Source organism: Nuphar pumila, chromosome 5 (genome assembly GCF_984573655.1).
Source record: "Nuphar pumila chromosome 5, dmNupPumi1.hap1.1, whole genome shotgun sequence".
Taxonomy (NCBI): domain Eukaryota; kingdom Viridiplantae; phylum Streptophyta; class Magnoliopsida; order Nymphaeales; family Nymphaeaceae; genus Nuphar; species Nuphar pumila.
In genome coordinates this window covers 17,037,118-17,050,707 of record NC_143253.1, presented here as the reverse complement: position 1 = coordinate 17,050,707, position 13,590 = coordinate 17,037,118, and the positions used below count along the sequence as shown (strand labels likewise).

The following is a 13,590-nucleotide window of genomic DNA, read 5'->3' as shown; positions in this document are numbered from 1 at the left end:
TGTCCTGATCAAGTGTTGAAGCGGAATATCGAGCTATGGCAATCACAACATGTGAAGTTGTATGGGTTAGATCTCTTTTCGAAGAAATGGGTATGAAAATCAATTCACCTATCCCTATGTATCGTGATAATTAGGCAACTATTAGAATTGTGGGTAACTCAATGTTGCACGAAAGGACAAAGCACATAGAAATAGATTGTTACTACATACGACAGAAAGTTCAGAATGGAGAAATCATTACACCCTTTACTAGAAGTGAAGAACAACTTGCCGATGGTTTTACTACAGGTTTTCCATCCAAACATTTTGGCGACTTAAAGGTCAAGTGGGGCTGCTTCAACTTATACACTCCACTTGAGGGGGAGTGATAGAATCTCGTGATTTTAGGAGAACGGTTAGCATATTTTATTTTTGAGATATCTTGCTGATATTGTTTGGAGCTATCTTTAGCAACTTCCCAATGTCGTGAAACCCTCATCCTTATCTCTTGCTAGTGCTCTCCTATTTAAAGGGCTTACCATGATAGACTAAATGAATGAAGCAGTGTGCCGTTCTCCACCCTGGATGTAGATCATAATGACCCAACCATGTAAAACCTATTATTCATCTTGCTGCTTATTCTCCTTCTTGTTTTTCCGTTTTTATTTCTACAGTTACCCATAAGCAGCAACCAAGTGTAGAACATGACCCTCGGGGAATGTCCTTTCGACCAAAGTACTTTAAGAGGGAGTCACTCAACACCATCCTCGAGACAGGCTTTATTCCAAATCCTAAATATTATAAAACCAAAAGTGAGGGTAATAAGTACCAAAAATTAGATGCTTCATAAGCTTTTATAAAGTTACATCCTTGTCATATATTCTAGCATTGCCATTAAAAAATTGTTTAGTTTTTCAAGAAAGGAAAAAAAATACTTACATGGCATATTGTCATTTTTTCAAAATCTCTTGAGCTACCATATATCACTCGATCTCTTTCTCTTAATTGTCATAATAAAGTTTTTTTTATAGCAGAGTTGAGGGAATTAAGGCCCAATCCTTTTGCAAAGTAAGATCAATCAATCCACTTGGGAGGTCTATACCTCCACAAGCACCGATCTCCTTGCTGGGGAACTGAATCCAACAAAGTTGCAAACAGATTCACAAGGATTACATGTAGAAGTGTAGCATATGTCTACATAATTAGACAGCCCTCTACATCTAGTGCAACACAGTAAAGTCTAAAGTGTAACCTCTCCACTTTTTTCGAATTCCAAACTTGTGCGTGTGTGTGTCACGTCTTTCTAATTGTCAGGCACATGAAGACAGAAGCTTCTTTATTTATATAAATTTTCAGTCTAGTTGGACTCTTTCTGTAGGGTGTAACATTCATTCCTCGTGGGAGTGTAGGGATTCCTTTTATCAAAAGTATTAATACCCATAGCGTAGATACCTTTTCAAGGCTGATAAGCCAAACAATTTACAACGAGGAAGCTAGGATATTCGCAAACATATTTTTACTGCAAGAGATTAAAAATTTAGATACATTTCATCTTTGTGATTAATAGTTAAGCTGAGAGATAGCCCCCAGATGTTGAACAATCCAGTTATCGCCTTTGAACTCACCTTTGTATTCTCATCCCTCTATCTTATCGTCTGAATTTTTGTTGAGAGAATCCCTTATTTCTGAGAGGACATCTGCCATATCTGAGCACAATTGGTGAGGGTCAGGGACAGCATCTTCATCTACTGAAACAACCAACTTCACCTTGTTAACATAGCTCTGAAAGTGAATGGTCAATGCCTGTGAAGGATTAATTGGAGATTAGATAAAAAAAGGATTTCCTTCTATTTGGTAATGCTTATAAGAGAGAAAATATGGCAATATTTCTGAAGCTTAAACGTTAGTCTTAGGAAGAATTTCCTTCTCAACTTTCATAACAATTATCAAATAATTATCAGTTTTTTCTAGATATTCTTAGATAAATTTATAGTTAGGTAGATTTCTCTATAAATCCAATCCCGGGTTTACATAAGGTAGGGACAAGATGATGGTAAACTAAAAACTACGGCCTCAAAATCTTTAAGTCAATCTGCACTATGGGTGCCAACGGGCCAGACCCCCCTGTCAAAATGGATGGGTATAAACTCGATCCGACTATGAGGTGTTGGTATTGGGTCTGGATCTGAGTCCAACCGAATCTTTCATAAGAAAAATAAAGCATAATGCATACCCAGTAAAATAATAATTTTCAAGTTTTTTACATGAAAAATTGAGGATCTTAATCAAAATGTCGTTTCGGACCTGGGTTTGGCATAAGATTGTATAAACCATATCCAGCCTATATAATAACTGAAGCTCACTGGTCTGATCCGGATAGTTAATCAGACTCGTTCTTTTATTACAATACCAGACTGACCCTACGGATCTAGTACGGGTTGGCATCAGGTCAGGACCGACCGGTTGACAGCCATAACCGCCATTATGGTGAAGCATGCTTATTGTCCCGGGCTGATCATTCAGAAAGGGATATACGTAAAACATGCACCGAGTGTAGGAACGTGTGATATGTGTTGGCTTGATCAGTGACATGCGGTGGTAGCATGGCACGCGATAGCCAATGGTATCGTCGTTAGTGTATCGTTGTATAGCGGCACAAACGTGGAGCATTGTTTGGTTAAACAGTGTCAGGGGATCAGAGGATGTTGCCTTTAGATATTTGGTTAAGGACCTCTCAGCTTGCAAGTTTCCCATGCGTAGCGGTTGGACGCACGGGCATGCATGTGGGTTAGGGCTAATTCTCCTAAGGATCACATTAGGTGATTCCAATCGAGTATGGTGACTCAGGGCTAAGCGAGTGAATGCCTAGGCATTGATGAATGAGTTTGGGTGGTGCTTTTCGCTATAGTGTTCAATCATTAACTGGTCTTCAAACTTGAGGTTGAAAGACCTTATCCCTTTGATGGTGAGATTTTGTTGTACCGTGCGCATGGAGTCACAATACGCTCCATAGCACATGAGGCTAAAACATTTGTGTGTTGTTAGCTTGGGTGACTGGAATTAAGGAAAAGTGGCTCGTAATGATACTTGAAGGTGTGGCATGCATCGGTAAAGGCTTTGGGGCTGCACTATGCTCCTTATGACCCGCATTGGATGTTAGTTAAGTCGATAGTGCTGCGTAGGCACGTTTCAGCCTATGACAACGTACACTTGCCTGTGTGAGCAGCAAGATACGTTTGGCCATTTGGTTGGAGGTGCTAGCTGGTATGGGACGGTTCTGCAGATAAGTGACGATCATGTCGAAATGATTTCTTAAAAGAAAGAAAAGTTCACTAAGTTGAAGTTCTGTTGTGTAAGAAGATTACGTGTGAGAAACACATGATGTGAGGTTGACTAGGTCATGAGGCCTAGTATCGCACGAGCGTTCTTTGACTTGAAAGGCGAAAAATTTGGCCTTGAAATTTAGCCCGTGACAACTGGTATCAAAGCAGATTTGACAGCAATGCCATGTTGGGTGTCGAGTTTGTTTTTAGCAGAAGAACATGGGTGCCTAAGTGGTGGATGTGTTAGAGAGCCTTTGGTCGGGTTTCTCTTAACGTTGTCAAGGCATGTTCGAAGCACCGAAGCTGGAGTGTGACAATTCATGGTGGAGTTAGCATGAAGGTTAGTTTGTTGGAGGTGGGTTTGGCTATGTAAAAGGTCAACTATGTAGTCAACTTAGGAGAGTAATGTGCAGTTTTTGTGTGGATGGAAAAGATGATTGTTTTTCTTCATGCCTCAAAAGCTCTGCAAGGTACAATGGCATACATAAGGTGTGTTTAAAGAGGATGAATCTTTTGGGTCATAGCAACACCGAAGAGGGCATTGTTCGCTTGTTATGAGCTCACCAACCACCAAGAAAATGTCCTAAGAACCAGGGCTTGTGCGAGACAGAAGATCACTATGGAATGTGGTGGACCATTGTTGGAGTTGCTGGAGGTACACTAAGGTATGGGACTTAGTGTGTTCAAAAGTTGTGAGGACTGCGGGTTGAAGACATAGTGTAGCATGTCTTTGGGTTTGAGGAGGCCTTGGGTGTTGAGGGCAGCGCGAGAATAAGCTCGACTGTCGCTCGTGGTTGAGGACACTGCGAGGAGGATTGCCTCGACTGTTGTTCTGTGTTGAGGGCAGGACAAGGAGAAGTTCGACTGTTGCTTGTGATTGAGGGCAGTGCAAGAAGGATTGCCTTGGCTGTCACTCTGAGTTGAGGGCAACACGAGAAGGAGTGCCTCGGTTGTCGCTTGTATGTGTCGGCATACTCTCCACGGACCACAATCAGGAAGGTAGGTGGTGTGTAGCCGAGTATGATCGAAGTGACGGAACCTTAAGTGACTGAGCCAACGAATGGGCAATGAGGGCTTACAGGTGAGTCAAGTGAGGAGAACCCCTAGAATGGGCTTCGCCTTGTTTTGGCGGTCTATGCATGGGCCACATGCTTGAGTGGTGAAGTTGGGGCAAAAGGGGCACCCGAGTGGGTAAAATGACCATGTGCAAAGAGGGCAAATGTGTGAGGTGAGCAGAGACGGCAAGACGTTGTGCGAGTATGGGAGACCCGCTTGAGAATTGGGACTACGTTGGGTCCCGTGATTGCGAAAAAAGAAAGAGAATTGAATGAAATGAAGGAGTACAACATCCAGATGGGTTGAGTTGTCAAAGGAAACTCCTTGGTTGTTGGCAAAGAGATCATTGAAGATGGTGATGGCTTGAGTGGAGGAGAGTGTTGCACATGAAGCCTCAAAGAGCCTTGCAATATGCCAGTGGTATGGGACTTGGTGCGGTGCCTGGTACGAAAGAGATGTGTGCATGCCATAAAGTGTGTCATGTGCCTGGGTTTAGCACTGGACTGTGCAAGGGGCCAAGCATAGTGTTGCGCAGTTGAGACAACGGATGCATGAATGTGTGTGAAGTGTGGTGGAATTGTTCTTGTTGGGGTGAGAAAGCATCTCAACCATGAGCATAAAGACGACAAGCTTGTTGTGCGGTTGAGGATGACTTGCATGTGTATGGGACTGCACGGCGGTCTCACAAGCAAAGAATAATCGATGTTGATAAAGTAGAAGACCGTTGTCTAAGTGATCAGAGGTACGTTAAGGAATGAGACTTGGGGTGTTAAAGGTTGCAATGATGGTGGATGGAAACCAGAACAAGTTAAGTAAGGTGAAGATAAATAGTAAACCAAAGATAAGTACAAAGAAAAACTGACATATTAGTAAAGACTGTGGTTTTACCTGCACCAATATTGTCAAAGACGACAATGATTTAGGTGAGGGAGAATGCCCCAAGACGATCCTTCGGAATGGGATATGTGCATTGCAAATACCTATTAAGTAAAAAATGCATCGAGTCTAAGAATGTGCGGTATGTGTTGGCTTGATTGGTGTTGTGTGATGATAGCATGGCACGTGATAGCATATCATCGTTAGTGCATCGCTGTATGGTGGCACAGACGTGAAGCATTGTTTGGTTAAGTAGTGTCAGCGGATCAAAGGATGTTGCCTTTGGAGATTTGGTTAAGTACCAGTCAGCTTGCGAGTTTTTCACGCGTAGCGGTTGGATTCATGGGGGTTCATGTGGGTTAGGACTAATTCCCCCAAGGATCACATTAGGTGATTCCGATCGAGTATGGTGACTAAGAGCTAGGCGAGTGAATGCCTAGGCACCGACAAATGAGTTTGGGTGGCGCTCTTCGCTATGGTGTTCAATTATTAACTGGTCTTCGAACTGTGGGTCGAAAGATCTTGTCCCTTTGGTGGCGAGGTTTTGTTGTGCCGTGTGCATGGAGTCGCAATACGCTCCATGACACATGAGAATAAGGCATCCGTGCGTTGTCTTGGGTGACTAAAATTAAGAAAAATGTGGCTCGCAATGATACTTGAAGGCTTGGCATGCATCGGTAAAAGCTTTGGGGATGTGTCATGCTCCTTATGACCGCGTTAGATGTTAGTTAAGTCAATAGTATCGTGTATACACATTTCAGCTTATGCCAGCGTACACTGGCATGTGTGAGTGGCAAGATATGTTTGGCCATTTGGTTGAAGGTGCTAGTTGGTATAGGACGGTTATGCATGTAAGTGGCTATCGGATGCGCGGTGACCATATCGAAAGGATTTCTTAAAAGAAAAAAAAGTTTGCTAAGTTGAAGTTTCGCTATGTAAGATTACGTGTGGAAAACACATGTTGTGAGGCTGACTAGGCCATGAGACTTAGTGTCGCACGGGCGTTTCTTCGCTTGAAAGGCAAAAAAAATGGCCTTGGAATTTACCCATGACACCTATCAAGCGTCATGATGGGCAGCATGTTTGACAACCTGAACAAGTCATCCAAGACAACGTGCCCTAGATAGCTTTGTCTAGGACAAATTATCAAACCCCTTGGGGTTTGACAATTTGTCCATCAAAAACTGTGAAAAATGAAACCGTTGCATCCAAACTTTATAGGGATACCAACATCCCATATTTGATGTGGGATATAGGTACTAGGTAGGGGTGTCAAAGGGCCACCTGGACCCAACCCGGACCAAATCCTATAAGGTCCGAGTATAGTGATAAATAAGAAGACTTTATTAAGATTTGTGTCCGAACCCGAAGGTCCCATGGACCCAGGTATAGTTTGTGAAATTTTATACCAGACCCGCACCGGACTCGAGTTTCGATTAAGACCTGCAAATTTTCAATGTAAAATTGATAAAAAAAAATATGGTTTTACAGGGTATGACCCGGGTTTGGTTCACTTAGTTTTTATCAAGTCTGGGTATGATTTTTTTTGGTGGACCAGATTAGAGCCAGGTCCAAACCCAATACCATACCTAAAAATCTGATCCAAGTCTGGTTCCACCTGGATCCGAACCCAATACCATACCTGAAAATCTGGGAAGCAGATCAGGTCATGAGATTGTGGCCTTCTGTTTGCATTTTTGATGAATGCCACTTAGTATATAACTGTACCATTGAGTTTTTAACTTTTCAAAATGCAAAACGGACGGATGTTGGCATGAGAAAAAAAACTCATATTCAGCATGACCTGATCTGCTTCCGAAAATCTGGTCCAAGTTTGGTTACACCTGGGAACAAACCAAACCCAACACGTTGACGTTGACACCCCTAGATGTAGGTCATATGCTGGGCCAAATGCCATCATCCCAGTGGTACATTGACAAATAGGTTTCACTCATCTTCTACGTCATCCCTGTCTTCATACCCCTCCTTGGATTTACTCAATAGATGTGACCTAAGCCATTCATTTCGTAAAGATCATCGTTTAAATCACCAAAATCCCCGAAATCCCACTTGTATGCCAGATTTTTTGGCGATTCAAAAATCAGCTGTTGATAAAACACAATTTTGTAATTTAAACAAGTATATTTTTCATCAAAAAAATATGATTCAATGGCCAATTCTTTTTAAATCGATCATGCTGAATCCATCTGTAAGTTCAGATATGATCAAAACAACTTGTGTCAAGATTTAAGAGAGGTATGAAGACTGAGGATGACACAGGGATAAGTGAAAACTGACTCACCACCGAGGTGGTATCCCATGTGGTAAGCGGGGTCCTGTGCCAAGGTGAAGGCCCAGGTTCGAATCCCTGTGTCACATGGGGCTTAAGAAATATCTGGTAGGGGTCTGCCTAACCCCAGCTTGCCTTTAAAAAAAAAAGAAAGTGGAACCGGACTCGTTGATTCAGCCCCACCATTAACTCCATGAACCAGTATTGCCTCGATCCTAGCACGTCACCATGCTTGCAGGTGTGGCTTGATCAATATGAGTAATGCATATGCCCTCTTGGTGGAAAGCAAAATCTAGTACTCGTCTCAATGACTTGATGCCAAGTCCAAACTCCCTCCTCCTCCTCCTTCCAAGAGGAGGGTGGACAAGGTGCAATCACATTACACTCTGGAGTGCCGCTGCACGTGAATGCCAAGTCCAATATGGAGGGCTGTCAAGTGCAGCGGCACACTATATATGAAACCTTGCATCAAAGAGAACAAATTTACTTACATGAGGGTGCCCATATACAGTGGGTGCAAGATAGACGATTGGATGGCCAAAGAACTCAACATCCTCAACCGGACCAGCAACACTTGAGAAGGAAAATGTTGTGTTGGAGAATAATCGGTGGCAGAGAGCAGTTGCTATCTGTTTATCAAATGACATGATTAACTTTTGGTCAGGAGGGTGTGTGTTTTTGTGTGTGTATGGAGAGAGAGAGAGAGAGAGAGAGAGAGAGAGAGAGAGAGAGAGAGAGAACCTTAATTCCAAAAAGTCTAGCTATTAGCGCACTAGTAAGATATGAGAAGGGAGCTTCAAGGGACAGTTTCTTTCTGTCAGCAATGACTTTGGCCTCTCGGACATAATCTAGAGGGTGCTCGTATCTCTTCATCGAGAAGGGCATGATCACGTAGCCAATTTGATTTCCCCACCTTACTCTGTCGTTTCCCTTCTTCATCATCTCAGCCATCTCCTACATTATCAAATTCCCTGATCACCATTGTTATCCTTTTACACGGAGTTGCTACTTACTCGACTCGGTTATGGACAAATTTGGCTTGGACAAGTCCAAGATGTTGAGCCAATAAGGAACTGTTTGACGCCCTGGTCCCTCAAGGCTCCGACTCTAGTGTCCCCATATTTTGGGACAAAATAGCCCCTGCTGGTGACATTATGTCCCCCAAGGCACCCCTTGCAAACTCAGGATAAGCCCACATATATAGGGACCACGTTGTCCAGAAGCGGCGTTTGTCCTCTGTTGAAAACGCCCCTTTGGGTGTGTTTGATATGCGGGACGCGCCTGTGCGAAGACGGATTGGTCCCTGCCTGGGTGTTGTCCGACATTTGATGCACAGGGCGCGCGGCGTCCAGGACAGGACAAAGCGTATCCTGTGCAACACTTTATAAAGCATCTGCACGGGGATGCTCCAGTCGGACCCCCAGGGGTGCGAATGGCAAGTGCAGGACAAACGCCACGTGATTCTGCCGGCATGTCATTTGTCCGGTGATGCAAACGCAGCCTAAAAGTGGCAATAAACTCAAACTCGATCCAATGATCTGGTGGTGATAAAACCAGGCTTGTGATAGGCAAAATAAAGCTTGATTCCAAACTAGGGTGATGGCCTTGGTCAGATTTCACTGACTTAGCCATGGCCAACCAAGTTCATATCAGAATATTTGGGACCAAGTCACGACTTGACCAAGTTGGATTGAATCTGCATTTGTACCTTACTCTTGGCTCATACAAGCAATGACACAGGTTAACTGGACCAGCACTAGCTGGTTGCATGAAATTGAATGTGCTCTATAATCACACATAAGGATCATTGATCCTGTGCACTGGTTCTTCAGCTGAATGTGATTTAACAAGTTGAATCAAGTAAATAAACAAGACACTTACATGGAGCCCTGCTGTTGGCCTGGTATTGAAGATCACAACCGATCGGATCCTAAAATTTGAAGGGAAGCTTGATCTGACCTGATCCTCCCTACTCTTATTTGCTGAAATCCAAACGAAACTTTTGAATAAGATAAAAGTGGATGGAATTTGATTTGAATATTCACTAGCTGAAGACTCACCGAACATAACAGCTAACCAAAAATTAGGGTTACTGAAGGGTACAATTACCCGGGGACCCAAACTCTTAACATATCCAGATCCGATCAATAATAGGTGGGTATGATCTTCTATGCAACCCTTTTACAGGGGAATGAGGTTCATGAAGGGAATTGATTTATAAGCCCTTGGTTATACAATGGGTTGAGCCCACAGCCCTAGTCCTAGTGCTTTCCATACTTACCATATCTTCTACTCAAGTACCGAACAAGTCCTGCCGAAGTTAATCCTAACAAGACGTCGTTAACAGTCTGAAGAAAACAAATCAGAACCAAAGAAATTAGCATTGATCACCAATATAAGTAGGCATATTAAAAGAAATATGAAGCAGGAATTACCCCAGAGACAGCATTCTTCACCAGCTTGATGTCATCCAAACTCAATGTTGTATGGACTATACGCTTTGGCCTGAATCCTACTCCACTTGAGCCTTTGATTGGGCTCTCACTATCCTTGTAAAACAAAGCGGTTGCTCCAAATAGTAATATATCCATCAAGCTATACCATGTCACCTGCCATCACCAACCAAAGCAGAATCTGGATCCCAGTAAAACTATTTGCTTTTTCATGTATTTTACATTACAAAATTTTCAAATCTTAACCAGAGCTCAGGCTGGACCAGGTGTGGCTTGAAAAATCTGTACACTAGACCCTAGGGGGGGGGGAGGGGCAGGACTGGGATGTAGCCCAGTCCTGCCTCCCGACCCAGTTAAAAAAAAAATTTAAAAGCCCACCAGCCCTATTCTGGCTTTGGGCTAACACACATGTGGGTCTCTAATCGGTGCCACCCTGTGTTGGTGTGCGTGTGAGGGTTCAGATTTGATCCGTGTGTGGATGTGTGTGAGGGGTTGGGAGAACTCGGATTTGCATTTTTCTCTCTTAATTTTTTTTTTCTTTTATGGGTGTCAACGGGTCGGGTTTGATTTGTACACAGATGGAACCAGACCTGACTCCGATTTTGGGGTATGGTATCGACTTCGAACTCGGGTCTAATCAGATTCACCATAAGAGAAACCATACCTGGACCCGATAAGAACTACATGAACCAGACTCGGTAAAATACTATTTTTATCATTTTTATATTGAAAAATTGCAAGCCTTAATTGAAACTCGTGTCAGCACTGGATGTGGTATAAAATTTCACAAACTATACCTGAATCCATGTACTAACCATACTTTTGGGTCAGAATCTGAGTCTTAATCGGATCTTCTTATTTATCACCATACTGAACTCTATAGGGTTTGGTACAGGTTTTTACTTGGTAAACCCAACCCATTGATATCACTATCGAGTAGGGGTAAGATTCAGATTGGATCATGCTAGACCAGATCTAAATCCAAAACATGAACAATAGATAGAGAGTCATTCCAGCAGGTAATATTGCAATACAAGCAGCTTCTGTCCGATTTTTGAAAAAAATGAATTATTTTCTTTAAATGTTTTGAATCCTGAAGTGTCGAACAATATTTTTTTCAAATTATTACATGGTGTTGTCCTGATAGCGTAAAACTCTATGGCCTTACTCCTCGTCTAAGCAATAGGTTTAGAGATAAAATCTTATTGCTTTCAACTACCAAACAATGCCATTTTTTATGCGGATCTATTATTTTCAGGTTTATTTTTTTTTCTATAAATAAACTTGTTTAAGCGTCGTTTATTTAGCTCATGTTGGTTATAAAGTCCAACTTGAATCGACTCACCACAAAAATGAGCCAAACTTCGAACACTTTAAGCTTAGCTAGTTTGGCTAGTTCACCTGCCCTAGTTGAGCTCACTTGGTATATATTGCCATTAGATAGCAGATATAGTTTGATTTGTCCATATGAAATTGATTTTTATTAATAATTGTAGCCATTTTTTATTAAAAAAATCGGGGGCACTGCCCCCCGAACCCCCAACTATCACACCAAATCTTTTTTGTTTTTGCTACACCCTGTTTGCCGCCCTCCCCCCTCACATGAATCCTAGCTACGCCCCTGAGGTGGGGTCTAGTATTATGTGGTCGGCAAATACGTTTGAATCTGGGTCTGAATCAGGCCTACTATGCCAACCTGTTTCGTTTTCCATACAAAAAAATGAATAAATGGGTTTTATCCATTTCAGCAGATCCAATACCATAGGGACGAACTCGTCGCGAGTAGACGTTGTGAACGTAAACCGACTCATCACGTCTCGGTAAATGCGAATAAGAAGACGACGATTCGAACCGGAAGAACTTGCGTAGCGAAAGAAAAAAGAAGAAAACGAACCGACCTGCAGAAACGTCCATAGGCTCGCTAGGAACGAGACGAATCTGGATTTCTTCTCAGCAATTGGAGGTCTCGCTTCCGGTACGGTGGGGAGAGACTCGGGATCGGACGCCTTCCTGGTGCAGGCGAGGAGGAGCGACACAAGCGAGATGCCGTCGCCCAGGGAATGGTGGATTCGGAAAACCGCCGTCGCCTCGGCTTCCCTGGTTTTGACGTTGAGGAGGTGGAGTTCCCAGAGCGGTTTCGACTTGTCGAGCGGTATTCCGGTGAGTCTGGCCACGTAGCTCTCCAGGAAATCCTCCGGCAGTTCCTCTCCCTCCTCGAAGCGCGGTACCACGATATGGTCCGCCACTGATACTCGGGTCCGGACCCACTTCGGTGGGCCCACTCCCCCTTCATCCTATGCACAGTGATAAACGAATGAAATCGGCAAAATAAGTATATCCAAAATTTTAGAAAATCTCTAAAAATTACAGAACCCAAAATTTCCACAAAATTAAAAAGAAAAAAAAAACACCTTTTTTTTTTATCCAGAGTATTGCCAATAAAAACGTTGTTCAACAACATGAGCATATATACATAAATAGATACAAGCATTCATGTACATATGGCTGACTGGGGGGGGGGGGGGGGCGGCTTAGTAGACCCTCTGATTGTGATTGTGATTGTGATGTGTGATCATGGTGCACAACGCCACAAAACCTTATGACAAAAAATAATAAAGAGGATATAGTTCGGAGGGACTCCACTCACGTGAACGTCCCATGTGCCACAGCAGATTCACTAAATCGATGTACTTTTCAAAAGTGATCGACCCAATCGCTGCTTGGCACAGCCCACGGTGTCTGCCTCCTGAAAAGGACAAGAGTACTTTAATAGTACTATGTCCAATCAATCACTCAGTCAAGCCTCCCCCATGTGCTCATACATAGACTTGGACGTGGTGTCGTGCATTTAGAGATCTGATTGATTTCAAAAGATGGCTACTTTGAGAGAAAGCTTAAGATAAACAGCATAAAACTCACAATTACAAAAAAATTTTGCTAGAAATTGTTGGGGATTTTCAATTGTTTTGCACTGGATTTGGCATTTGGCACTTGGCACTTGATCCACAGGATATTGAAAAACACCTGAACGCATCTTGGGGGTGGGGTCTGAAAACCATTGCTTATCATTTTAAAAAGTCGTTGAAATGACTCAGGCTCTCTCAGGTCATGATCAGTGGTTGTGTATGGAATGATATAACATGAAAGGGAAAGAAAATCGGGAACTTGGTCGTTCGTTCGTGATAAATATCGGGATATCTTATATGTACCAGGATGCTGGAGAAGCGAGGGTGGTGAACGAGGGTGAGCTCGAGGCCGGACCGGATGGTGCTGACATCGATGGGGCTGCCGACCCCGATGATAGCCACAATGTGGCAGTCGAGGGACGGTTGGGTGAAGAATCGGGCGGATGGGCTCAACGGCTCCTCCCTCTCCTCCTTCATCATCTCCTTCGTTGTCTTCCTTCTCCTCCTCTTCTACTTCTTCTTCCGCTATTATTACCTGTTCTTCTTTCCTACGTTTATGGAGAAGGCTGCCTTCGTCCTGGGATTCGGTTCCTGACCACTAAAAGGAAGACAGACAGAGACATTTGTACAGTGTTTTGGGGTCTGACTGACCCCAGCTTGCCTTTCAACTAAAAAAACAAAAAAAAAAAGAAAGAGAGAACGGATCT

At 43.1% G+C, this 13,590-nt stretch overlaps 1 protein-coding gene across 1 annotated transcript; it reads right to left on the bottom strand.

The window, feature by feature from the left end:
- Positions 1 to 1,342: 1,342 nt before the first annotated feature.
- Positions 1,343 to 13,375, bottom strand: LOC149836952 (wax ester synthase/diacylglycerol acyltransferase 11-like). Its single transcript, XM_090007938.1, has 8 exons — positions 13,187 to 13,375; positions 11,876 to 12,271; positions 9,960 to 10,133; positions 9,806 to 9,872; positions 9,406 to 9,506; positions 8,266 to 8,478; positions 8,016 to 8,153; positions 1,343 to 1,782 (listed from the first exon to the last, which is right to left on the bottom strand). Exons 1-8 carry the CDS (start codon positions 13,361 to 13,363, stop codon positions 1,615 to 1,617), a joined length of 1,434 nt encoding a protein of 477 aa, XP_089864064.1. The 5' UTR covers positions 13,364 to 13,375; the 3' UTR covers positions 1,343 to 1,614.
- Positions 13,376 to 13,590: the final 215 nt, after the last annotated feature.

Bases quoted from the DNA above. Each gene is read 5' to 3' on its own strand.
- LOC149836952 (XM_090007938.1), bottom strand. From the start codon at position 13,363: ATGATGAAGGAGGAGAGGGAGGAGCCGTTGAGCCCATCCGCCCGATTC. The intron at 9,507-9,805 runs GTAAGTATGGAA...TTTGGATTTCAG, and splicing joins GTACTTGAGTAGAAGATATG to CAAATAAGAGTAGGGAGGAT. The intron at 1,783-8,015 runs GTAAGTAAATTT...AATCCTTCACAG, and splicing joins CTGTATATGGGCACCCTCAT to GCATTGACCATTCACTTTCA.